The sequence below is a fragment of the Panthera leo genome, chromosome A2 (genome assembly GCF_018350215.1).
Source record: "Panthera leo isolate Ple1 chromosome A2, P.leo_Ple1_pat1.1, whole genome shotgun sequence".
In the NCBI taxonomy this organism is placed as follows: domain Eukaryota; kingdom Metazoa; phylum Chordata; class Mammalia; order Carnivora; family Felidae; genus Panthera; species Panthera leo.
Genome location: NC_056680.1, coordinates 152472676 through 152498707, shown reverse-complemented (window position 1 = coordinate 152498707; position 26032 = coordinate 152472676). Strand labels below are relative to the sequence as shown.

The following is a 26032-nucleotide window of genomic DNA, read 5'->3' as shown; positions in this document are numbered from 1 at the left end:
GTGGATTTGTAGAGGGTAGGCAGCTGAGGAAGAAATGGGCAAAGAGAGGGAAGCGTTAGTTGCCTGGGCAAGGAGATTTGGACATGATACAGTTGATTGAAGGGGATTGTTTGGAGGAAATTTTGCTGTGGAGGATCCTGTGTCGCTCTCCTCTGTGTGCTCATGAAACTCCGTAAAATCTACATTGTTCATGAAGGGTTTTGGGGTTGGGGTTTCCCCCCACCCTCCCGGGTGATACGTGGTTATGTGAAACAGATTTCAAGGTGGGTGTCAAATCAAGCATGACTTTTTCACAGTTGATTTATTTCAGTTTTTATCAAAACAAGGTGTGTGTGTTGCATTTTGTTGTTTTTATTAAAAAAATTTTTTTTAATGTTTATTTTTGAAAGAGACAGAGACAGAGTGCAAGTGTGGGAGGGGCGGAGAGAGAGGGAGACAGAGAATCCAAAGCAGGCTCCAGGCTCTGAGCTGTCAGCACAGAGCCTGATGTGGGGCTCGAACCTGTGAACTGCGAGATCATGACCTGATCCGAAGTTGGATGCTCAACCGACTAAACCACCCAGGCGCCCCTTGTTGTTGGTTTTTAAGAAACTAAGCGATTCGTCCTTAGAGAATTTCCCACATTCAGAATGTATCAAATTGAATGCCTGTGGGGTCATCTGATAAGAAATTTCTATGAGCTCATGGCTTGTTCAAGATTTAGAGGCTTGATTAGATCAAGGTTCCATTGTTGGTTAATGGTACAATTTAACTGCTACTTTGTACTTCCTGTCACATCACAGTAGGAGGCACATAATGTCTAGTTGTCCTCCTTAAAATTTGTTTAATGTTTATTTATTTTAAGAGAGAGAGCAAGAGAGCCGGGGGAGAGGCGGAAACAGAGAGGGAGACAGAGAATCCCAAGCAGGTTCTGTGCCGTCAGCACAGAGCCTGACATAGGGCTTGAACTCAGGAACGGCGAGATCGTGACCTGAGCTGAAGTCCGACCGTTAACCGACTGAGCCACTGAGGCACCCGTAGTTGTCCTATTTTTAGTGACGAAGACGAGACAGGGTTGTGTCATTCCAGTCTGACCTCTCTGTAACAACTTCTCACTGTTCCTCCTCTGTACTCTCCTCTGTTCCTCCTCTGTTCCTCCTCTGTTCTCTCGATGGTTACAGTCGCTCTTGCTGGTCACCGTTTCAATCCTTTATTTCATCAGCAGTTATGAAATGGTGGTTTTCTAATCCTGTCAATTCTGCAATTACTAGCTGTGTACTGTCTGCCAGGAAGAGTTTTCCTCAGTTTCTACAAGAAAGACAGCAGGATTCTTTTCCTGGTGCTTCTCGTCTACTCCAGTGTTTATAGTTTCTCAAAGACACTGTAAGACATCTTAATGCTCGCTTGCATATTAGATCCTTTGAAGGTTGAGCAGGAATATAAAAAGGAAGGAATGCTTTTACATCTTGAATCAGTGAGAAAATAACATTAAATTAATTTACCACATTACGGATAATGACTGCATTTAAAAAGCTTTTTTTTATTATTATTTTTTAATGTTTATTTATTTTTGAGACAGAGAGCATGAATGGAGGAGGGTCAGAGAGAGAAGGAGACACAGAATCTGAAACAGGCTCCAGGCTCTGAGCTGTCAGCACAGAGCCTGATGCGGGGCTCAAACTCACGAACTGCGAGACCATGACCTGAGCCGAAGTCGGCTGCTTAACCAATTAAGCCACCCAGGCGCCCCTAAAACGCGTTTTTTTTTTTTAACATTTATTTATTTTTATTTTTTTTTTAACGTTTTATTTATTTTTGAGACAGAGAGAGACAGAGCATGAATGGGGGAGGGGCAGAGAGAGAGGGAGACACAGAATCGGAAGCAGGCTCCAGGCTCCGAGCCATCCATCAGCCCAGAGCCCGACGCGGGGCTCGAACTCACGGACCGCGAGATCGTGACCTGAGTCGAAGTCGGACGCCCAACTGACTGAGCCACCCAGGCGCCCCAACATTTATTTATTTTTGAGAGAGAGACAGAGACAGAGACAGAGTGTGAGCGGGACAGAGAGAGAAGGAGACACAGAATCTGAAATAGGCTCCAGGCTCCAAGCCGTCAGCACAGAGCTCGACGCGGGGCCTGAACTCATGAACTGTGAGATCATGACCTGAGCTAAAGTCAGATTCTCAACCAACTGAGTCACCCAGGTGCCCTGGATAATAACTGCATTTTAAAAGAGCCTAATTACTAGTACAACTATACCAGGAATGCACAGGAAGGTAATCCAAAATAAAATACAAAGAAAATATTCTCTGGGAAACCTTGGCTTAGTGACTGGAATTTTGGGACAGAACTCGGGCCTATGGAACAGGGAGCCAAGTGAATTCTTTCTCTTACTTGTAGGCATCAGCCGGCGCAGACCCTGTCAGAGCCGTTAACCTCGACATTGTTCCCTCAGCAGGAGTTTGGCTCGAATGGATATGAGGTACTGGTTTTTGCTTTTTGGTGTATCAATTGTTTAGAAATGGGGGAAGGGGCTTAGCTGTAGATCTGTGTGTTTGGATGAGAAAACGGTTGGCTTCTATGAAATTCATGGATCAAGATTCAAAGGCCTCCAAATGGTAATGGTGTTACTTTCCCAGAGAACAGCCACCCCCTCCAGGTCACCTTGCTGCCCTGCCATACCCGATCCCTTTGGGTCGCGTCCTTGCGAGAACCCTCTGACCTATTAGGATCTCTGCTTCATGGATGACAAAAGCGGGAAGTCAGAGAGTGAAAGTGCCTCGTCTGTTAGTGGGACTTAAAAAGCAGGTTTCTGGGGGAGGGTACAAACTGCCTCAGCTCGTCACCTACCCTGGTTGGGGCAGTACTCCTTCTATACCGTTCCGCGTCCACGTCACGCTCCAGATTTGAGTGCAGACCTCTTACACACCTTCAGTGCCTCTGTCCCTGCTCTAGCTTAAGGCCCTCCCAGGTCACTGCACCAAGTCCGACACCTCCAGGGGGCGTCCCTTTGCCTTTAAGCATCGTGCGTTGCCAGCCATCAGTCAGCCCAGTGCCAGCGAGTTCGTGACTAGAATGAACTGCCAGATGTGGAAACCCTAAGCCAGCTTATCCCACCTGCTGCTGGGGGCCTGGCAAGGATACCCCATGGCATCAGGGGCCACGTGTGTGGACATATCGTGCTCTAAATGTCTCGTGTTTCACGTTTACATGGTTTTTAATTTTCTCAGCTGTTAGAGATCAATCAGCAGACTCTGGAATATGACACAATAAGCGAGCGTTTTAAAGCTTCCATGAAAAATTTCAAGATTGAAAACATAAAGAAGATCAAGAATACAAAGCTCTTGAATGCTTTTGAAAGGTTGGTGGCCACACGATCAGGGTTTTTCTTTGTTTTTTGTTTTTCTTTTTGTTTCAACGTGAAGTTTGAAAGGATTAGTTACAAGCTGTACTTTAAAACCAGTTCACTGGTTTGTTTTATTTTACTCTATTTATTTATTTTTTTAATATTTATTTATTTCTGACACAGAGACAGAGCATGAGTGGGGGAAGGACAGAGAGAGAGGGAGACACAGAATCAGAAGCAGGCTCCAGGCTCTGAGCCATCAGCACAGAGCTCGATGCGGGGCTTGAGCTCACGAACCGCGAGATCATGACCTGAGCCAAAGTCGGACGCTCAACCGACTGAGCCACCCAGGCGCCCCATGGTTTATTTTATAGTGAAGAGTGTCTTCAGGGTCTAGTTCGTTTTTTCATTAAAAAAATTTTTGTTTTTTAATGTTTATATTTGAGAGAGAGACAGAGCTAGCAGGGGAGGGGCAGAGAAAGAGGGAGAATCAGATTCTGAAGGAGGCTCCAGGCTCAGAGCTGTCAGCACAGAGCCCGACACGGGGCTCGAGCTCATGTGAAATGGTGACCTGAGCCGAAGTCGGACACTTAACCCACTGAACCAGCCAGGCGCCCCTCATTTTCTTTTTTCTTTTTTTAATGTTTATTCACTTTTGGGAGAGACAGCATGAGCAGGGGAGCAGCAGACACAGAACTCAAAGCAGACTCCATGCTCTAAGCTGCCAGCACAGAGCCTGACATGGGGCTCAAACTCACCAACCATGAGATCGTGACCTGAGCTGAAGTCGGACGCTTAACTGACTGAGCCACCCAGGCACCCCTGGTTTTTTCATTGTGTAAACTCGAACTTCTCTCTTTCGGCTTCACTTTTATGATTCTTTGATTTCATGGGTCTGTCATTTATTTTTATTTAAAAAAAATTTTTTTTTAATGTTTATTTATTTTTGAGACAGAGAGGGACAGAGCATGAACGGGGGAGGGGCAGAGAGAGAGAGGGAGACATAGAATCTGAAACAGGCTCCAGGCTCTGAGCTGTCAGCACAGAGCCCGACGCGGGGCTCGAACTCACGGACCGCGAGATCATGACCTGAGCCGAAGTCGGACGCTCAACCGATTGAGCCACCCAGGCGCCCCAGATGTGTCTGTCATTTAAAAGTTTTCATAAATTTACTTTTTTGTAGCTGGAACAAGAAAATTTTAAGGCAATTCGACTTTGGTTTGGGATTAAAGTCATTAACTGGAGTGGGGAGAGGAATGCTCTGGGCGTTAAGTCTCACATTTCCTTCATTAGGAAGAAGATGAAGATGAACAACAAAAGGGAAAACATCCTGTTTTGTGCCACAAGCCGCGCCCATGTGGAGTCTATCTGTGCGAATAATTTTGACTGGATCTTACATGGGACTGATGAAAACAAATATGGAAGAGGTTTGTGCTAGAATAGAGACGCCTCACTAGTAGAATCGTATCTCAGGCTCTATTATGAGGTATATGCCATGAATTTGTCCTCGCCAGCACGTGTAGGCTTTTGCATGCATGGAGAATTAAGCTCTTGTTAATCTTTTGTTTTTCTTTTTGAGAAAGAGAGAGAGAATGAGTGGTGGAGTGGGGGGAGAGAGAGAGGGAGACACAGAATCCGAAGCAGGTTCCAGGCTCCGAGCTGTCAGCACGGAGCCTGTCGCAGGGCTTGAACTCACAAGCCGTGAGATCATGACCTGAGCTGAAATCAGACGCGTAACTGACGGAGCCACCCATGTGCCCCTCATGTTAATCTTAAATGCCCAAATTAGAGTGGTACATTGACCTGGGATGTGATTGCTGTACCATAGTCCTGCTCCTTCCTGTCTTGGGTTTTTTTGCAGGGTGGAAGGACCGAAGAGTTTCAGACATGCTTGCAAAGGATTCTGCCTGTCGGCTACATTGTCTGCCATTACTTCCATTCTAGCTATGGCTCTTCCTGACTTGTGTCCAACCCTGTGAAGCCACTAGAAGTAGCCTTCCATTGCCACTGATAGGTTCTAATCGTGGGAGGAGAGGCCTCTCTCTGTCTCAGGCCATGCTGGGTCACCTGGGGACTAAAGTAGTGTGGGTCTGCCCACACACACAGTGTCTTTTTCAGCTCCTTCTTTCTGTTCCTAAATTCTCCCATATAATCCTTTTCTTTCTTTCTTTCTTTCTTTCTTTCTTTCTTTCTTTCTTTCTTAGAACTTCAGAAGTTCAGGGGCACCTGGATGGCTCTCAGTTAAGCATCCAGCTCTTGATCTCAGTTCAGGTCTTGATCTCAGGGTTGTGAGTTGAAGCCCCACGTTAGGCTCCATACTGAGCATGAAGCCTACTTAAAAAAAAAAAAAAATCTCAAAAGTTTAATTTTATTTAAATTATGAGCTACTTTTTAAAAATGTTTATTCATTTATTTTTGAGAGAGAGAGAGCAGGGAAGGGGCACAGAAAGAGGGAGAGAATCCCAAGCAGGCTCCATGCTGTCAGCTCAGAGCCCGATGTGGGGCTTGATCTCGTGAACCGTGAGATCATGACCTGAGCGGAAATCGAGTTGGATACTTAACCAACTGAGCCACCCAGGCGCCCCTGAGCTACTTTTTACTTGACTTAATTTCTCTCTCTCTCTCTCTTTCTTTTTTTTGAATCTAGTTGACACACAATGTTACTTTCAAGTGTAGTACAGCTTGGTGATTTGATACGTTTATTCCTTATGCTACGTTCACAAGTGTAGCTGTCATCTGTCCCGTTACATCCCTGTTACGGTATCATTGACTGTATTCCTTAAGTTGTGCTTTTCATTCTTGTAATTTACTCATTCCATAACTGGAGGCCTGTATCCCTCTCCCCTCCACTCATTTTGCTCAGTCAACCCTCCTGTCCCCTCCCCTCTGGCAACCATTGGTTTGTTCTCTTTATTTATAGGTCTGATTCTGATTTTTGATTGTTTATTCTTTCTTTTTTTATATTCCATTTATGTGTGGAATCATATGGTCTTTGTCTTTCTCAGTCTGACTTATTTCACTTAACATAATAACCTCTAGATCCATCCATGTTATCTCAGATGGCATGATCTCTTCCTTTTTTATGGCTGTGTAATATCCCATTGTGCGTACATGTATTTAGGTATGGGTATATATGTGTGTATGTATATTTGGCACATTTTCCTTATCCATTCATCTGTTGATGGACACTTAGGTTGCTTCAATATCTTGGCTGTTGTAAATAGTGCTGCAGTAAACATAGGGGTGCATCATATATCTTTTCAAGTTAGTGTTTTTGTTTTCTCTGGGTAAATACCCAATAGTGGTATTATTGGATCCTGTGGTATTTCTGGTTTTAACTTTTTGAGGAACTTCCACACTGTTTTCCACAGTGGCCGTTCCGGTCTATCTGTACTGGTTTATCCACCAACAGTACACAAGCATACCTTTTTTCCAGATCCTTGTCACTGCTTGTTGTTTCTTATCTTTTTAATTTAGCCATTCTGACAGGGGTGAGGTGATATCTCATTGTGGTTTTGATTTGCATTTGTGCGAATCAAATCTGATTCTCGTTTGCATTTGATTCGCATTAGTGATGTTGAGCATCTTTTCATGCGTCTATTGGCCATGTGTATGTCTTCTTTAGGAAAATGTCTATTCAGGTCCTTTGCCCATTTTTTAATCAGGTTATTTTTTGGTGTTGGGTTGTATCAGCCATGTAATTCTTAAAACAAACAAACACAAAGAATCACTCATCTTAAGGAAACAATTAATAGTGTATCAATTCTCAAAGGGGGCTCAACTCCTACAACTAAGATTAAATTCACACATACTCCAAAAGGTAAGAAGCCAGTCAGTCAGCCAACAATTTTTTTTAAGTTTATTTATTTTGAGAGAGAAAGAGAGAGAGAGAGAGGGAGAGTGAGTGCAAGCAGGGGAGGGGCAGAGAGAGGGAGAGAGATTCCCAAGCAGGCTCCACGCTGTCATTGCAGAGCCCGGTGCAAGGCTCCATGTCACGAACTATGAGATCACGACCTGAGCTGACATCAAGAGTCAGATGTTTAGGGGCACCTGGGTGACTCAGGTGGTTAGCGTCTGACTTCGGCTCAGGTCATGATCTCACGGCTCGTGGGTTTGAGGCCTGCGTCAGGCTCTGTGCTGACAGCTCAGAGCCTGGAACCTGCTTCAGATTCTGTGTCTCCCTCTCCCTCTGCCCCTCCTCCGTTCATGCTCTGTCTCCCTCTACAATAGATAAACATTAAAAAGAAATGTAAAAAGAGTCAGATGTTCAACTGAGCCATCCAGGCGCTCCAGTCAGCCAGCAAATATTTTTGAGTGCCTTCTGTACACTAGGTAGTGGGGACATAGATGTGAACTAACTAGATATGCCCGCCCCCCAAATTACTTCACATAATTAATTAAGTGATTGCAAATGTGCAGCTACTATAGAGGAAGTGAACGGGTCCTATGGACACCTGACCCGGCTGGAGAAGTGTTCCCAGGGAACGGCCCAGGAGGGTTTACCTGCATTAGAGACTCAGCGTGAAAAGTGGGGGATGAGTGGTGTAAGATACGGCCCCACGGGAAAGAATTGAAACCTGACCCTAAGGGCATGGGAAGCTCACGAAGGGTTTTAAGCCAATGACTTGATGAGAATTTCATGTTTATGAAGTTTAAATGCATCGGTAAAACTTACCTAGAAATGGGATGACTATCTTGAGATAATGTTTCTCTTATGGGATGACTATCTTGAGCGAGATAATGTTTCTCTTATATTAGAACTCAAAGGAATATATATCCTAGAAAATGGAAATCGAGTATATACGTGTTCTTAGGTTTTTGACCCTGATAGTGACATACATGGGCGTGTAGTCTGGTTTTCCTATTTTGTAAATGGCAGGGCACTGAAACCCTCTGAAGTGCATCTTGATAGTTTGATAGTGTTACTCACGTGCTATCACTTTTCCTTTAACTTGGCAAAAGAGGAGCGTTCTCGAGAGCCAAGAAAAAACCCTGTGGGTGGTGTGGAAGAAAGAGACAAGAATGGGGTCTGCAGTTCTCACAGATGGGCCAGGGGTCCATCCAGGAGCTGTGCCCATGTTTCCCATGCTACCCTCCGTTGAGAAGGTATTGATGCTTCTACTTGGCCTGCCTCCTGTTACACCGAGTTAGGAGGTGTTTTTGTTTTGCTTGTATCTATCTATCTATCTATCTATCTATCTATCTATCTATCTTTAAAGTTTATTTATTTATTTTGAGAGAGAGAGAGAGAGAGCACGAGTGGGGGAAGGTAGAGAAAGAGGGAGACAATATCCCAAGTAGCCTCCACACTGTCAGCGCAAAGCCCAACGCGGGGCTTGAACCCACGAACTGTGAGATCATGACCTGAGCCGAAACCAAAACTCTGAACTCTCAACCAAGTGAGCCGCCCAGGCGCCCCTGTATTTATTTTTAATGTCAACATTCCACTTGCGTCACCTGTGATGGTACCAGTCCTGTCTAGATAGACGGGTTTGAACCACTGGGCCCGTAATCTTAAAAAATTCAGACAGTTGTCCTAAAAGAGGCCCAGTGGTAGATGTCAGAGATGTTGTTCCTCTCTGAGGGAAAGTAAAGCCCCCGCCTTGTGCATGTGTGAAACCACTCCCTTAGGCTGTTATCTGTATGATTTCGTATGTGACCATGTTAAGGGGAGCAGTCTGGACTGAGGATAAGAACAACAGTCAGGTAGGGGCACCTCAGCGGCTCAGTTGGTTCGGTGTCCTACTTCGGCTCAGGTCATGATCTCATGGTTCATGAGTTTGAGCCCCGCGTCAGGCTCTGTGCTGACAGCTCAGAGCCTGGAGCCTGCTTCGGATTCTGTGTCTCCCCCTCTCTCTGCCCCTCCACTGCTCAGGCTCTGCCCCTCTCCCTCAAAAATAAATAAACATTTAAAAATTCAAGAAAAAAAAAAAAGAACAATTGTTAGGTAAAAGCCACTCAACTTCACAGTCAGAGGAGATGATTAAAAACTCAGACTTGGATAAAGAAATAGAAGCAACATGAAATTAGAAGAAACGGCACATGTCTGGGGGGTAGCTAAGCAAAGAGGGACGTGTCCTGGTTATAAACTGGATTCAAGAGGCCAGATGGGAGGCCCTTAAGGCCAGGGAACATATTTGGGATCCAGGGTGCTGGGGGCATCAGAACATATCTAAAATCTCCCAGGATTCTGCAACCCAGGTTCCTCCCAGTGCTAAATGGTTGGAAAGAAAGAAACAAAAATGTTATTTTTGAAGGTAATGTGAGTGTCTTTATGTAGAAAACCTGAAAGGGACCCGCAGAGAATTGGGATGTTGGCGTTCTACACAGGAAGTGGGACACGGGTCCCTCTGCCACGGGGCTCCTCTCTGTCATCCCTGACAGGCCCCGCCCAGGATCCCTGAATAACCGAGTTGGAGCCAACTTGACCCGTTTTGACTCCCAGCCTAGAAGAGGGTTCCTTTCCCCGGTCTTACTCAGAGTTCTTTCTAGTTAACAGAGTCCATTATTTTTTTGCAGTGCGTATCCAGATCCTATTTTGGTAATCACAAGCTGACCGTGATTCTTCCTTTCTCCTTATAGATGTCTTCCAAAGATTCTTCTCTCTGAGGCCGAGAACGTGTCTGGCTAAAATAAAAGATGGTTAGATATAAAGAATGGTAAAAAGAAAAACAAAAAAGCACAATATTATCCCATTATATCAGTTACACTGAGAGTGAGAAAAAAGATAAAGTAGATTACAGGAAGACAGCATGTTGTAAAGTCTAAGTAGGACCTCCAGGATAAACAAAAGCTAGCTAGGCAAAAAACAAGGCAAAACGAAACAAAAAAGTTGGGAGAAGAGTGTTTATGAAGACCAGCGATTGACAAAGGCCGGGGAGGCTGTGGGTCCGGTGTGAATGACAAAAGATGCGGCCGATAAGGTCGGTGTCTGATCCTGGAAGACCTTGCAAGCCATGCTAAGGGGAGGGATGTGTCTCCGGAGGGCAACCGGAAACCTCTGCTGGCTTTGGGAAGCAAGTGCCAGGGCCTGGCTGCAGTGTAAGAAAGGAAGCGGGTCCAAGTCTAAAGGTGTTGTTAAGAGTCCAGGTCAGGGGCGCCTGGGTGGCTCAGTCGGTCGAGCGTCTGACTTGGGCTCAGGTCATGATCTTGGCGCTTCACGGGTTCCAGGCTCAGAGCCTGGAGCTGCCGATTCCGTGTCTGCCTCTCTTTCTGCCCCTCCCCTGCTCGCACTCTCTCTCCATCTCTCAAAAGTAAATAAACATTAAACAATTAAAAAAAAAAAGGGTCCAGGGCAAAAGTAGGGTGGCCGAGATCCATTTGGTGGCAGAAGGGATCAAGAGGATGTTGGGGTTCAGGGAATCTATCACGTGTAAGAGGTATTTGCAAGAAGGGTTGGATCACTGGATGAAGCAAATGTACTTCCAGATTATATAAGTATGATTTTTATTTTTATTTTTCTGTATTTTTAAAATGTGTATTTATTTGACAGAGAGAGAGAGAGAGAGACTGGGGGAGGGGCAGAGAGCGAGGGGGATAGAGGATTTGAAGCAGGGCTCAAACTCACCAACCCGGAGATCATGACCTGAGCCAAAGTCAGATGCGCAACTGACTGAGTCACCCAAGTGCCCCTATAAATGTGATTCTTAAAAACCGATGATTCATTTTATTTTTTAAAAATGTTTATTTATTTTGAGAGAGAATGTGAGCATGCAGGCAAGTGAGCAGGGGAGGGGCAGAGATAGAGGGAGAGAGAGGATCCTAAGGCTCCTTGCTGTCAGCTCAGAGCTTCTCAGTTGGTTGAGTGTCGGACTTCTACTCAGGTCATGATCTCACGGTTCGTGAGTTCGGGCCCCGCGTCGGGATCTGTGCTGACAGCTCAGAGCCTGGAGCCGGCTTCGGATTCTGTGTCTCCGGCTCTTTCTGCCCCTCCTCCACTTACTCTCTCTCTTTCTCTCTCTCTCTCTCTCTCAAAAATAAACATTAAAAAAAAAAAAAGAAAAATAGCTGAATAATCAAATCAGGACTCAGACTTTATTACAAAATAGACAAAAATTAATTTAACAAGTATAAAAGTAACTCAGTGCCCTTAAAACAGGCACAACTATGTCGGAATGTTGCAAATAATTTCATGGCTTTATCAAGCACTACAGATGCACACTGAAGACAAATACGGATGAAAATTTGGTTTATTGTTTTTATTCCATTTGCTTTAAGTCAAATACATTTTTACCAGTAACTCCGTATTATTTATTTGACTTGACACCTTTTACATGGATAACTTAGAGTTCAGTTATCTGGAAATGTTGGCTTTCTGAAAGAAGGACTTGGAATTGGAAAGAGCGAATAACTGTGTTACGAGCAGCCCAAGTTGTTGTCATAAAATTCCTATAGTGAAGCTTGTGTACGTTTACTCTTGGGAGCTTCTCAGAATCATTTAGTTTTATTTCAAAACAGTGTCTTGTTTTGTCTTTTTTTTTTTTCTCAGCCCAGCAAGCATGGAGTGGGAGTAAAGAGATGTTAGAGGTGGGCAGCGAGAAGAAAGTTAACAGTTTTAAGTGGAGAATGAGAGGGGAAATGATCCACAAGACACAAACACAACTTTAACATTTGTTTTTCATGCTGCGGGTAGACCATTAGTGTAGGGGTAAATGGCTCTGTCCCCCTTAGTAACTCAACAGGGCATCCCTGTGTTGTAACGCCCTATATATCGGGATTAATATATTCATCTGGCGCATCAAGAAAAGAAAGGGCACAATAAGTTGTTCTTTTTTTTTAAATTTTTTTTTTGTGTGTGTGAAAACGAGCACTTGTGGGGGAGGGAAAGTGAGATTGGGGGAGGGGCAGAGAGAGAGGGAGACATCCGACAGTTGAGAGCTCAATGCAGGGCTCTTGAGCTGACTGCATTGGACAGTTACCTGACTGAGCCACCCAGGCACCCCAAGGTGTTCTATTTTTTAAATCCAAGAAACGTGTCTGTTTTAGAGAGATTTCCTTCCAAAAAAGCTTGAGTTGTTTAGAAGTTCCAGAAACTGATGTGTGAGGAATGGTTCTTTGCAGACTCATGTATAATGATGCAGAGAGATGGGTAGTGTGATACAGAGTTTGCAGTGGGTGTCCATCGAGTCAGAAATAATACAAATAAAGAACGCACAGCCTCTGTATACCCCAGGTTGTTTGCAGAAGGGCTAACTAACACAGTAGTACAGATGCGTACTTGGCCATCTGGGAAAACTAAGGAGCTGGAACTAGCTGGGAAGGGGGGGGAGGGTCGCTGGCAATGACAGAGGTGGAGTGTGTGGCCCAGTAGAATTGTTGGGGGATGATGAGTTTTGTTTGTGTTTTTGGTCATTTTCCAATTACCTACTGGCCTACTTTATGAAATTATTAAAAGATCTGGGTGGACACTGTCTTGAATATAAGCTTGTTTTGGGTATACGTCAGTTAAAAAACAAAGGCAGGGCGCCTGGGTGGCTCGGCCACGTGTCTGACTCTTGATTTTGACTCAGGTCATGATCTCAGGATTTGTGGGATTGAGCCCCGCATCAGGCTCTGCACGATTCTGTCTCCCTACCTCCCGTCGAATACACTTTCTCTCTCTCTCTCTCAAAATAAATAAACTTAAAAAAATGAAAAAAAAAGAAAGGCAAAAATACACCAGGAAACAAAGATATGAAAAAGCAGTTCAGAGGATATGGAATACGCCAATAAATGTATGAAAAGATGCTTTATGTCACTCGGATTAAGGGAAATGCGTACTAAATTCAGATTTTTTTTTTTTTTTTTTGCGCTTTGTATTGGCAAAAATTAAAAGGATAGTTGATATCCAATGCTGGCAAAGTTGTGGAGAAATCGGACTTTCTCCATTGCTATTAAAATTTTTAGGCTGCTTTTGGAGGGCAGTCTGTAATATCTGTCAAAATTTAATATGCTCTATCCTTTGACTCAGCCATTATGGTTTTACAGTCTGTTTTACAGAAGGACTTATACGGGCTACCAAAGGTGTATTTACTAGGATATTTTAAAAGCATTTATTGAGAAGTGTCTTGGTAATAACAAAAAAGTGACAACAACCTATATTTTAATCAGTACAGAAGTAGTTAAATTATGATACATCCATACAATGGAATTCTGGGCAGTCTTTGAAAAGAATAAGGTAGGGTGAGGTGAAGTGACAACAAAATTTCTAGGGCTAAAGTGGAAAAAAATACAGAGCAGTTCATACTGTATAATTCCATTAATGAGCAAATAAAAGAACATCAAACTGTGCCACAGTAAATGTGTTATATGTGTATGTAAATACACAGAAACAGATGAGAGAATCCCCTCCAAGCTGGTAACTGTGTTTGGGAAGGAGAGCGGGGCCAGAAATGGTAGGTCAGTGATAGTGTTGAACATCATTTACCCAGAATAGCCAGTATCTGACCTATTCAGGATGAGCAATATTTCTGGAGTTCAAACATCTAAAATTATAAAAAATCAGTAATAAAAAATAAATAGTATAAATGAAAAAGTAGTAAATAGTTGTTACCATAAATACAGTGAATTCATTTTACTTACTAACTTTTGCGTAGAAAATCAGAATTTGCAAATATACACATTTCTGTTAAAAAGAGAAAAGTATCTGGCAATGACAAAAATTAAAATAGGAAATTTTGTTTATTTATTTTTTAAGTTTATTTATTTTGAGAGAGAGAGAGAGAGAGAGCGCGTGCACAAGCAAGGGAGGGGAAAAGAGAAGGAGAGACAATCCCAAGCAGGCTCAGTGCCATCAGCGCAGGGCTCGAACTCACAAACTGGGAGAGCATGAGCATGACCTGAGCCAAGATCAAGAGTAGGACGCTTAACTGACTGCGCCACCCAGACACCCCTAAAAATAGGAAATTTTAAACTTTTATTTTTTTTTAAGAGAGGGAGCACAAGCAGTGGAGAGGGGCAGAGGGAGAGAAACAGAGAGAGAATCTCAAGCAGGCTTCACACCCGGTGCAGAGCCTGATGCAGGGTCTGATCCCACCAGGACCCTGGGATCATGACCTGAGCCAAAGCCAAGAGTTGGACGCTCAACCAGCTGAGCACCCAGGCACCCCTAAAATAGGAGATTTTGTCAGGAAATCGCTGTTGGTCTGCTGAGTATAGAAACCTCAGTGGTGTCGAGGTTGTTTTACAGTTGAGGACAATAGATCAACTATTTTGAAAAGCTCTGCCAGGGTTTGTGCTATACCTTTCCCTTCCACATTTTCTAGGACCTTCCCATCAGTAGTAAATGAGCTTTGTTCCTTAAAATGTATGCAATATGGGGGGCATGCGTCCGGCTGTGCACTGGGTGTGGAATCTGCTTGAGATTCTCTCTTTCCCTCTCTCTCTCTTTCTCTCTGCTCCCCCCACCCCCACTCTTGGGCTTGCTCTCTCTCTCTCTAAAAAAAAAAAAAATGTACACAATTTAAAAAGGCCTCTGATGGAGTATCTTTGGTTCATCATTTACAGTTCAACTCCTCCTGCATGATTTGCAGGAGTTGGGCTGCTGTGACCTCACCGCTTGGTTACTGTAGCCTGTGGCTCACACCATCACTGGGAGCCCCAGCACAGTGGCAAATGTTTTGGTAATTCCACTAGGGCTATATACGGCATTGAAATTTACTTGCATGATAGACTTTTGTACAAAGGAAGTACAAAGGAAGTTTATAAGTATCTATAACGTGTTGCTGACACGTGGGTAGTTAACACCCATCATCCGATAACACCATGGGATACATAATCTTACAAACTACATGCCTTCTTTTATGATAATTCTTACCCTTTTTCTTTTTCTTTTTCTATTTCTAGGAAATTACTTCAGAAAAGATGCCATCTATTCCCATAAAAATTGCCGGTATGATACCAAAAACATCGTGATGTTTGTAGCTCGAGTCCTGGTTGGAGATTTTACTCAAGGAGCTGTGGGAAGCATAAGCCCTCCTCCACCACCATATGACAGCTATGTGGATTCAAGGTTGAATCCCTCCGTGTTTGTCATCTTCGAGAAAGATCAGATTTACCCAGAATATGTGATTGAATATACTGAACTAGACAAAGCCTGCGTGATTAGTTAGAAATGATGACTACAGCGTCATAAAGGAGGCCATAACCATTCTGTTCACTACAGAGCCAGATTGCCCCAGATAGTAAACTTGTACATTTCCTCATGTAGTTATCAAATTGCCTTAGATCAATGGTTCCCCAATTTTGTTAACACATTTGAATCATCTGGGAAGCCTTCTAGCAATCCCAATGTTCAGACTGCATCCCATTCCAACTAAAACACTGTTTCTGCTGTGAGAGCTGGGCAATGGTACTTCTGTCTCCCAAGGATTCAAATGTGTCCTAAAGTTTGGGAACCACTGTCTTAGACGTAGCTGGGAACGACTGACTCCTAAAACTGCTGTCACTGCTATAAGTTTCTCTCCCAGCTACTCTTCGTTTATTGTACGCAATGGCTTTGTTTTGGTTAAATTGCAAGAAAATTAACTTGGGCAATTTGAGAGGAATCTAAAAACGCCTTTTGATGTAAGGATGTAAGACAGTACTGCCTTTGGATGGAAGACTGGAAAGTTGGAGGGGGAGGCGTATTTTTTGGAAAATGCTGGGGAGGGGGGAAGAAAAGGTAACTTAAATGGTATTACAGCTGTAACTGCAGTATTGCACCTTCGTAGTAAATCTGAGTTGGGGCATATATTTCTTTATCTCTGCGTTTATTTAGGGGACTCCATCCAGGTTGACTCTCTGGAATGCAATAAAAAGAGCCACAAAGTATGGCTCAGAGAGAAGCAACCAACTGGAGTTTACTGCCCAATTTTGGGCTTTTTATATATATGATTATAGAGAAGGTTTTTCAGGTTGGACTTTCATGAAGTAGTTGTATTTTGGGGGGATATGAGTCACGGTAACCAGATTCACACAAATATTACTGATAAACCTGAGTGCTATTTGTAGTCGTTCGGTGTAGCAGATGAGACTCACCAAGGAATTAGGAGCCGGGCCATCCCTACTGGAGGGTGGGCCCCTTAAGGAGGCGAGATGTGTTTCCTGGTGAGCGCGGAATCAGAACAAAGAAAACAACGCCTCAAACAGGCCTTGCACCTGCAAGGGGCTTCTTTTTTCTACATATAACGGATTGTTTGCAAGTGTAAGTACAGTTTTAAAGCAGTTGAGGGTCCTAGACCAAGAGTTCCTTCCTTATAACGAATCAGGTTTTTCCTTCCAGTTTTCCCTTTCAACATTGTGTAACATTCATTCGCCAAAGTTTCCTGTTACAATTCCTTCTAGCAGACAGGTTATAAAAGTTAATTAACATTAGAGTTGATTTTGTATTAGTCAGATTGTAGATCAGTACAGACATCTGCACAACCCCTTGGTTTCAAGGACTCCACCAGTAACATGTATAGAGATTTTTTTAGGGCAGTGTTATTTTCTGGGAGGCTTGCCACAAATAATTACTCTAATGCACTTTTGGGTTTTTTTCCTTGAATGGTAGCTCCTGTTTGGAGTTTTCATTTCCTGCTCTTGGTTCTCACATTTTCGGAGATGCAGTTTGTCCAACTCTGATTGCCCAGTAGACCTCTTTGCTTGGATATTTCACAGGCACCTCTAAGGCAATGTGTCCCAGGTGGAATTCTCTACCTGCCTCCCTCAAACGAACCATTTTCTCCCTCAGTGTTGTATAGTCAGAAGTCATTCTTGACTTCTTCCTCTCCTTCTCCCAAGCTGTTCCCAAGTCCAATTTTACTTCTGAAATATTTCTTTGTCCCCTTCTGAGATACTGTTTACTTAGTAGTAACAATGGCCATATTTAAAAATTTTTTCCTTAATCTTTAAAAACACAGATCTGATCATGCTTTTGGAATAAAGTTCACAATCCTTATTATGGCCCCACATGATTATGATTTCTCCCTTCCCTGCCCTCTGATATTTATTTTCTTCCACACAAGCCACACTGGCTTCCCTTCTTCTTTGGTTCCCCTTTCCTCCTAGCTCAGTGGTTCTCAATTGGGACTCCTGCCTTTTTCGTTTTTGTTTTTGTTTTTTTATGACAAATACATTGTAACATCTGTTTCATTATCCTCAAAATGCAATTCAATGGTCATATACTCTACCTACACATAATTGCCGAAATAAATTTAAAATTAGTTAACATTAACATAAAAGGGAAATAAAAAGCACATTACTTGGGCACAACTATGTTAGAAGACCTAGTCAGATGTTTATACCTAATGTGTAAATTTAAAAGAAGGTAGAAAATCAAAACTGATTTTATACAAAGAAGTATAAGAAAATGAAAAAGCAGGGAAAGGAGTGGACCTTAGAATAAAAACTAGTGATGCATAACTTGTTTGCATATGATAGTACTTATAAGAGAAATATCGAAATAGAATGTTAATTGAAATAAACATATTATGCAAGGAAATCTACAGATTGTCGAGATGGAGAAAATGAGGAAATACAGTATTTTTTGCAGACGAGCTGTAGGTTATACAAGAATGTCTAGCGAGACATTCAAAATTCGTATAGGGTGCACAGTAGTAGTTTCTTACTGTGAGGAACTGTCCAGAATATTGTAAGATGTTCCGCCTACTTGGCTCTCATGTACTCGATGCCAATAGCACCCTCTCTTCCCCTCCACTTATGGTGGCAACTATAAACCCTAGCAGATCTTTTCACCCTTTTCAGAGCAATAACATTTTGTCACATCTCCTTTGTTGGCCTGAGAGGAATCGTAGGGAATACAGTCTACTTACACACATGGATTTCTTTAAGAACCAATTTAATGCCCCAACTCTATTATAATGGAGAAATAGAAGGAAAGAAATTTGTAATGACAATAAAATGAGTTTCAATATGTAAATGCTCAGGCACGACTATTCTATACGACATCATGAAGTAGATACTTACCCCTACTTACAATGAATGGGTTGGAGTTTCAGAGTTGTCCAGAGGCTACTTCCTATAAAGAAGTACTGGGAAATGAAAGATTTAGAGGTATGTGTGAGCGTAGGATGAAAACAAGTGTTAGGGTAAGTCGTAACAGACCATATATCTTATCTGTAAGAAACAGAGCGAAATTACCTTAACTGAAATAAGGATAACGGACTGCCTAAGAGGAAAAAATGAATGATATTCTCTCAGGCGCGCTGTAGGTCCTACATAAATGTCCAGTAGGACGTTAAAAAGTCGTATAGGATACCGAATAATTCTTCTTTGTGTGGGACTAACCCATCTACTGCAGACATGCGTTCTCCCTGGCTGCATCTACTCAATGCCAGGAATAGTTCCCAATAATTATGAAACCAACAACCTATCAATTTCTAAAATCCCACCGTGAGAACCACTGACTTAGTTCATGTCTTAGTATCCTCAGATCAGTTTACTATTCCCTCCATAAGGAGTCTTCCACATTAGATGAGATGCTTGCTTCCCAAACCCCCAGGTTTTAAAAGTCTTTGTGCCTTTCTTTGTTCATTTTTAGCATCTGTCCACCTTGCAGTTATCTACTTTCTGTATTAGAATGTAAGCTCCTTGAGGGCCGAGTCAACCCGTCTTATTTACTGTGCCATACCTGATACTTGCCTGAATTCTTGATTGGCTGATACCTCGGATGCCTTTTGTTGAATAAAGTAAGCTCAACTATTTATATTTCAGTAGTTCAGTTGTATTTCTTCTTCAAGCTTAATTCTAGACTATCCAATAAAGAGAAATATTAATTTTGCTCTGCTGCCTGAATTTGCTATATTTATTTCTAGGTATCTCCAAAAATATAATCAGCTGCACACACTAAGTTATTCGATGGGGGATAGATGTTTGTCCCTTCTCGCTTTTTCGTTCCAGGACTTGATGACCAGGGAGCTGTCAGGATAATGCCAAAGAAAGGCAGGTGGTGGTGATGGACAAGCCCACAGTTGGTTGGCACATCTTCTGTCTAGGGGCTTAGAGAAGGAGGCGGAAACTGCGAATATACTTTTCTTGGTCTCAGGGGAGGGAACAGAGCCTGGCTGAACCCAAAAGTTAAAAATATAAATGGTTATTGGCAGAATTGTCTTATCAGTCCCTCCTTTAAAAGCTCTTCTCCACTCATTCTTTTTTTTTTTTTTTTTTTTTTTTTAATTTATTTTTGGGACAGAGAGAGACAGAGCATGAACGGGGGAGGGTCAGAGAGAGAGGGAGACACAGAATCGGAAACAGGCTCCAGGCTCCGAGCCATCAGCCCAGAGCCTGACGCGGGGCTCGAACTCACGGACCGCGAGATCGTGACCTGGCTGAAGTCGGACGCTTAACCGACTGCGCCACCCAGGCGCCCCACTTTTTTTTTTTTTTTAAGTTTATTATTTTGAGGGGGGAAGGGGCAGAGAGATAGAGAGAATCCCAATCAGGCTGTTAGCACAGACCCTGACGCAGGGCTTGATCTGACGAACCGTGAGATCATGACCTGGGCTGAAATCAAGAGTCAGGTGCTTAACCGACTGAGCCACCCAGGTGCCCCCTCCACTCATTCTTTTTTGATTACAAAGGTTGGATGGAAAGAAAGAGGAAGAAAATCCCTATGTGGCAGCAGAAATATTTTATTAAAAAAAAATTTTTTTTAATGTTTATTTATTTTTGAGAGAGAGAGAGAGCATGAGCGGGGGAGGGCAGGGGGTGGGGGGAGACACAGACTCTGAAGCAGGCTTCAGGCTCTGAGCTGTCAGCATGGAGCCCAACATGGGGCTTGAACCCATGAACTGTGAGAACCTGAGCTGAAGTCAGACGCCTAACCGACTGAGCCACCAGAAATTTGATTAAAGTGAAGGGAAACCCATTTGATTTGTATCCCAAGGTAAATGAAACAATGTGTAGCCAACCCATTGCTGTCAAAGCACCCACATTCAAATGCACAAAAATACTAGCAAAACCAAGCATGGGCAGATTTGGTCTTTTCTAGTTATTTATTTGCTTTGTCATAGAAGGCTCCCCGTTTTTCAGAAATGATTATTTGAGAAGATGTTATTTAAAGTCTTAATTTTTGGTCCTGCATTTGGGAAAAGGTGCCGTTATTTGATTTCTGTGGTGGAACTCAGTCCAGCATTTGGTGGGAGGAGAGCTAGGGAGCAAGCAGTTCAGAGTCCTGCCTTGGCTACCGTAAAGATAAATTACCATAAAGGGCCAGCGATGCTCAATGCTAAAGGCGCAGAGAACCACCGGGACCATGTTGAAGGACGTGGCTGGGAAGGAGCAGGGAATAACAGGCAGTTTTCATTGAGAAGGTTCTAACAGTGATATTAGTGCATGCCCTTGGAGTGACTTGTTCAAAAATCTGTGCTAGACAAGTGTGCCTGGAGCGGGCAGCCGTTTGAGAACAAGCTTCAGAATCTGGGTTGGAGGACGTATCACCTTACAAGGAACCACCTGAATCCTAGAAAGTTAAATCCTAAAATACCACCTGAATCTCAACCCTCTGTGTTTCTCTTTTCCATTCTCTGGTCAGTCTTCTTGTCCTCTTCAGCCATTTCCTGATGTCTCTCCCTTTGTGCCCCAAAACTCTACATTCCCCAATAGTCTGCTCTGGGATCTTTGTTTTGTTTTTTGTTTTTTGTTTTTTTTTTTCCTTTACACTCTTCCCCATGAATCTCATTTATTCCCATACTTTAGTTATCACACGACTTCTGATTCCAGAATCCATACCTTTGCTGAGGAGTCAAATAACTTACCCAGAGTCTCACAGTTAGTGAGTAACAGACCAGCCTTCCGAACCCCTGGAGTCTAGCTCCAGAACCCACATGTTAACCACTCTGCTAGGCTTCCTCTCTAAGGAACAGTCCCTACCCTTCCCTTTGACGTCCCACCTCTCTCCCCCTTCAACCATTCATTGTGGACAACATAGCCAACACTCCTAGCCTTAGATCCTCATAATCTCTTTTTCTCTAACATCTTCACACTTCAGGCATCAACGTCCATCGCCCTCCTGCCGCTAGTCAGAATTGCTCTTCTGAGATTGTAAACTTTTTAAAAAGTTTATTTTTGAGAGAGCGAGCAGGGTGGGGCAGAGAGAGAGGGAGTGAGAGAGACTCCCAAGCAGGCATGATCATCGTGGAGTTGAAGTTGGAGCTCGAACTCCCGAACTGTTGAGATCACGACCTGAGCCGAAACCAAGAGTCGGATGCTTAACTGACTGAGCCATCCAGGCGCCCCTGACGTTGTAAACTTGTATAACCTACCTCTGTATGGCCTTTAGCTCTCTTGCTCTCACGTTCCCTACACACATGCTGCCCCTTCTGGTCTTTACTTCCTTTCTTATCCAGCTCTGAGCCCCTTCAGCACCTGGCCACTCCTTCGGCGAATACTTTCAGTCACCTAGAACCTTTGACTTTATGTCCCATCCATTTGGCAAACCTAGCAATGTTCGTCAAATTCCGTTTCTATAAACATTGAGTAGTTTCGTTTTTATTTACTTATTTTTAATATTGAGTACTTTTAGAGAGAATTGCAGAGCTGTTTGGATTAACACCACTACGTACACCTGGTATTCAACTTTGGCAAAGCCCTCTCACGGCCCACCTGCCCTCTCGGCCCTCATTCCCCCAACCCCACAGGACAGCTTTGTTAGACCTTCGCTAGCCTCCTCACGTGACGACTCCCCCCCTCCACACATTCTCAGTCTTATACTTAACAACACAAATGGCTATTAGACTTTTTCTCCTTCATCTTAAGCCTACAAACTTGTCTTTTTATATACTCATCCTTGCTTCTTTTCCTCTTGTTCTATGGTTTTTCTTCTTCCGTCTGAGGTTAATTCTTCCCATGTCCTGTCCTCTCCCACTGCCTTATGAAAATCACCCACTGAATTATTCTTCTCAGCCAAATTTCAACGTTCCCTTCTTATTGGCTCTGTTCACTTGGCATAGAACTACGCTTGCCTCTCCTATAATAAAACACCTCCCTCCATCTTACGTCTTCCTCTAATTATTATTTTATCACTACCTTATTTTTTCAGATAACTTATTTTAAAAAGTTGGACTTTCCCATGGGGCACCTGGGTGGCTCGGTTGAGTGTCGACTCTTGGTTTCAGCTCAGGTCAAGATCCCAGAGGTGTGGGATAGAGCCCCACTTGGGATTCTCTCTCTCCCTCTGCCCCTCTCCCCCACTCAGGTTCTTTCTCTAAAATAAAAGACAAAAAGTTGGATTTTCTCATTTTTCTTTTTATTCTTAGCCTACAGAATTCTGCCTTTTCTCATTATACCTCTGGAATAAACTTGCCTAGTTTATCAACACTCTCATAGGGAAACTCCCTGCAGCATTTTATAATGCTGACCACCTCCTCCTTGAAACTTTCTCCTCTGTGTCCATGAATGAATCTCATTTTTCTCTAGGCTCCCTTTATCGGTTTCTATCTTAGGCTGGCTTCCTCGGAAGAAAATAGAAAAGGATTGTATGCAAGGAGATTATTTGGGAGGTGATTCCAAGAAACACTGGTAGAGAAGTGGGGAGGTGAGTCAGGGAAAGGAAGGCAATATAGGGCATGTTAATGAGCAGGTTACAGCCGTGGGCAACTGGGGCTCAATGCCACTGACAAACTTTTGGGAAATTATGGAATATACACTTTGAAATTGTTCCACCTGAGGAACAATGCCCTGGGATATTTAGCCACTATCTGGTAGGAAAAACTCTTCCTTTATCCTCTTAGGTTCAATTTCTGGAGTGTGAATTTAACTGACAGCAGACAGATTAACAGGAGAGAAAGGGGTGGGGGGGGGACGTTCATCACGCGCATATGGAAACAAAGGGACTCCCTAAACCGTTAAAGATTACGGTTTATGTACCTAAATTAATAGGGGAGAGGGAGAGGGGAGAAAAGCCTTCTGTGGGAAGAACAAATGGTTTCCAGAGGAACAAACGAGATATGGAAGTTTGTGATAATGTTTGTTTATGCAGGTGCCAGTGATCTCTGTTTTATTTTATTTTATTTTATTTTATTTTATTTTTCCTCATGGCCATGAAACTTGCCCAGAGAGAGGATCTATGGCAGCCTCACTTCCAGCAGTTTCTGCCTTTGGTGAAATAAGGGAAGCTCCAAGAAGGCTTCTTTCTACATCTGCTGAATCTCAAATTGTCTTTAGTTTAAAATAACCTTCCTACCAACTCTGGGGGTCTGAGTGGGCCCCCACCTCACTCATTCCCTAACATCACCAGTCGAGGGTTCTTGCTGGAGTGTTGATGCCTTGGCAATTCCAGCCTGCCTCAACGGCCGGCAAGCTTGCTCCTTCTGGAGGACAAAGACCTTATGCAGACAGTCCAGGTGCAGATGTAGTCAAAAGACCTAGGCGAGGCAGGAAGGAAAGGCTACTTCCGCTTTCCTTAGGATTTTTCTCTTCCTCCCCTTGCCTCTCTAATGTCGCTAAAATAGAAGGCTCTATCCTCCCATGCTTGCTTTACACACTTTCCATTTTGCGGAAAGAGCTTATCGACTCTCGCCGTTTCAATTACCTAATAATCTGATGTCGCTCAAGTCTATATCCCCCGCATCTTTTGGAAACTCTAGACCTGTGCCTACAATACAACTGCCTACTGAGCCTCTTACCTTGGATTGTCCACTGCAATCCCAACACAATGAAAACTGAAGTTACAGTCCCTCAAATCCTCTTCGGTTATTCCTTATTTTGCCCTGCTCTTCTAGAAATCCATTCTTCTCACGCCTACCAGGGATCTTTCTGAAACACCTCTCCTAAGTATGGCCAGGCCCTGTTTTTTAAGTTTACAGACAGAGCAATGAACAGGACAAAGCCTACTTTGTCCTGTCCAACAGATTGCCTACTTTCGCCTGCTTGAATTCTACAAATACAGAAATAAGAAGAGACACGATCAGTGGTAAATTCCGCGTGGAGAGGTCAAGAAAGGTCTTGCTGAAGACGTGTCATTTAATCTCAGATGAAAGGCAGAAAGGATACATCTAGAGCAGGAGAAACATTCTGCGCGGAGGGATCCTGCCACTTCCAGCTGAAATTCCTTTAATCGCTTCCCAACGTCTTCAGGATAGAAGTCCAAATTTCTAAGCATGGCAGAGAAGGTCTGGCCTCTTGCCAGTCAGTCACCTTCCTCTTATGTTCTTTACATTACATGCCATCAACTGGTTTAATCCCCACAACCACCCTGTAAGAGAGCTGGTTGAGTTCCTCCGTTAGGTCTTAGGTGTCTCTGTTTTCTGTCACAGCATGAGCGGTGGCTCAAAAGCTGTTCATTAAATGAGCAAGCTGTTGGGCAGAAAGGATAGCTGCTTCCATTTATTCATTTTTAATTTACATCCAAGTTGGTTAGCATATAGTGCGATAATGTTTCCCAGAGTAGATTCCAATGATTCATCCCCTGTGTATAACACCCAGTGCTCATCCCAACAAGTGTCCTCCTTAATGCCCCTTACCCATTTAGCCCATCTCCCCTCCCCCCCCACAGCCCCTCCAGCAACCCTCAGTTTGTTCTCTGTATTTAAGAGTCTCTTATGTTGGGGCACCTGGGTGGCTCAGTGGGTTGAGCATCCGACTTCAGCTCAGGTCATGATCTCGCGATTCGTGAGCCCGAGCCCCGTGTTGGGCTCTGTGCTAACAGCTCCCGGCCTAGAGCCTGTTTCAGATTCTGTGTCTCCCTCTCTCTCTGCGCCTTCCCTGCTCGCACTGTCTGTCTCTGTCTCAAAAATAAATAAACATTAAAAAAAAAAAGTCTTATGTTGTGTCCCCCTCCCTGTTTTTATATTCTTTTTGCTTCCCTTCCCTTATGTTCATCTGTTGTGTATGTTAAATTCCTCATATGAGCGCAGTCTTATGATTTGTCTTTCTCTAACTAATTTTGCTTAGCACAATCCCCTCCAGTTCCATCCACATAGTTGCAAATGGCAAGACTTCATTCTTTTTGATTGCCGAGTAATACTCCACTGTATATATAAACCATATCTTCTTTATCCATTCATCTGTCGATGGACATCTGGGCTCTTTCCATACTTTGGCTAATGTTGATAGTGCTGCTATAAACGTTGAGGTGCATGTGCCCCTTTGAAACAGCATACCTGTATCCCTTGCATATATACCTAGTAGTGCAATTGCTGGGTGCTAGGGTAGTTCTCTTTTTAACTTTTTGAGGAACCTCCATACCATTTTCCACAGCGGTTGCACCAGCTAGCATTCCCACCAGCAATGCAAAAGAGATCTTCTCTTTGTGCATCGTTGCCAACAAGGATAGCTGCTTCGTAGACGTACAGGTCTAGACTGGTGTGGTCCAACGACAATAAAGTGAGCCCCACATGTAATTTAAAATTTGCTCGGAGCTACATCAGAAAAGTCAAAGAAACAGATGAAACTGTAAGAACATTTTTATTTCAATATCATCAAGTGAACACGACTGAGAAAGTTCTCAATCAGATATTTTGCATCCCAAAACCTTTGCAATCCAGGGCGTGTATCTTACACTTCCATCACCTCTCGGTTCCAACCGGTCACGTTTCAAGGCCTCGACAGCCACATGCCCACATGTCGCTGGTGGCTCCCTCGGAGTCCTTCCCCCGGCAACCCCCTAAGGGCCCTCGTACCTCATTACCCGTTTTATCTTTGCAGCCCTCATGGGCACCTCGGATCCTCTCATTTGCTCGCGGGTCACGCCTCCCCCCACCAGCCACGTCCCTCTAGGCGAGGCCTCCCCTTGACCGGCGCTCGGTGAA

At 43.5% G+C, this 26032-nt stretch overlaps 1 protein-coding gene across 4 annotated transcripts in view; it reads left to right on the top strand.

Moving 5' to 3' along the window:
• The window catches only part of ZC3HAV1 (zinc finger CCCH-type containing, antiviral 1), a 61454-nt gene extending 42389 nt beyond the window's left edge, over positions 1-19065 (top strand). For all 4 annotated transcript variants that reach the window (XM_042925988.1, XM_042925996.1, XM_042926001.1 and 1 more), the window contains exons 10-13: positions 2381-2462; positions 3211-3341; positions 4620-4753; positions 15150-19065. In XM_042925988.1, the coding sequence (XP_042781922.1) occupies positions 2381-2462; positions 3211-3341; positions 4620-4753; positions 15150-15415 (613 nt within the window). In that variant the 3' untranslated portion in view covers positions 15416-19065. The remainder of the gene's footprint in view (positions 1-2380; positions 2463-3210; positions 3342-4619; positions 4754-15149) is intronic.
• Positions 19066-26032: the final 6967 nt, after the last annotated feature.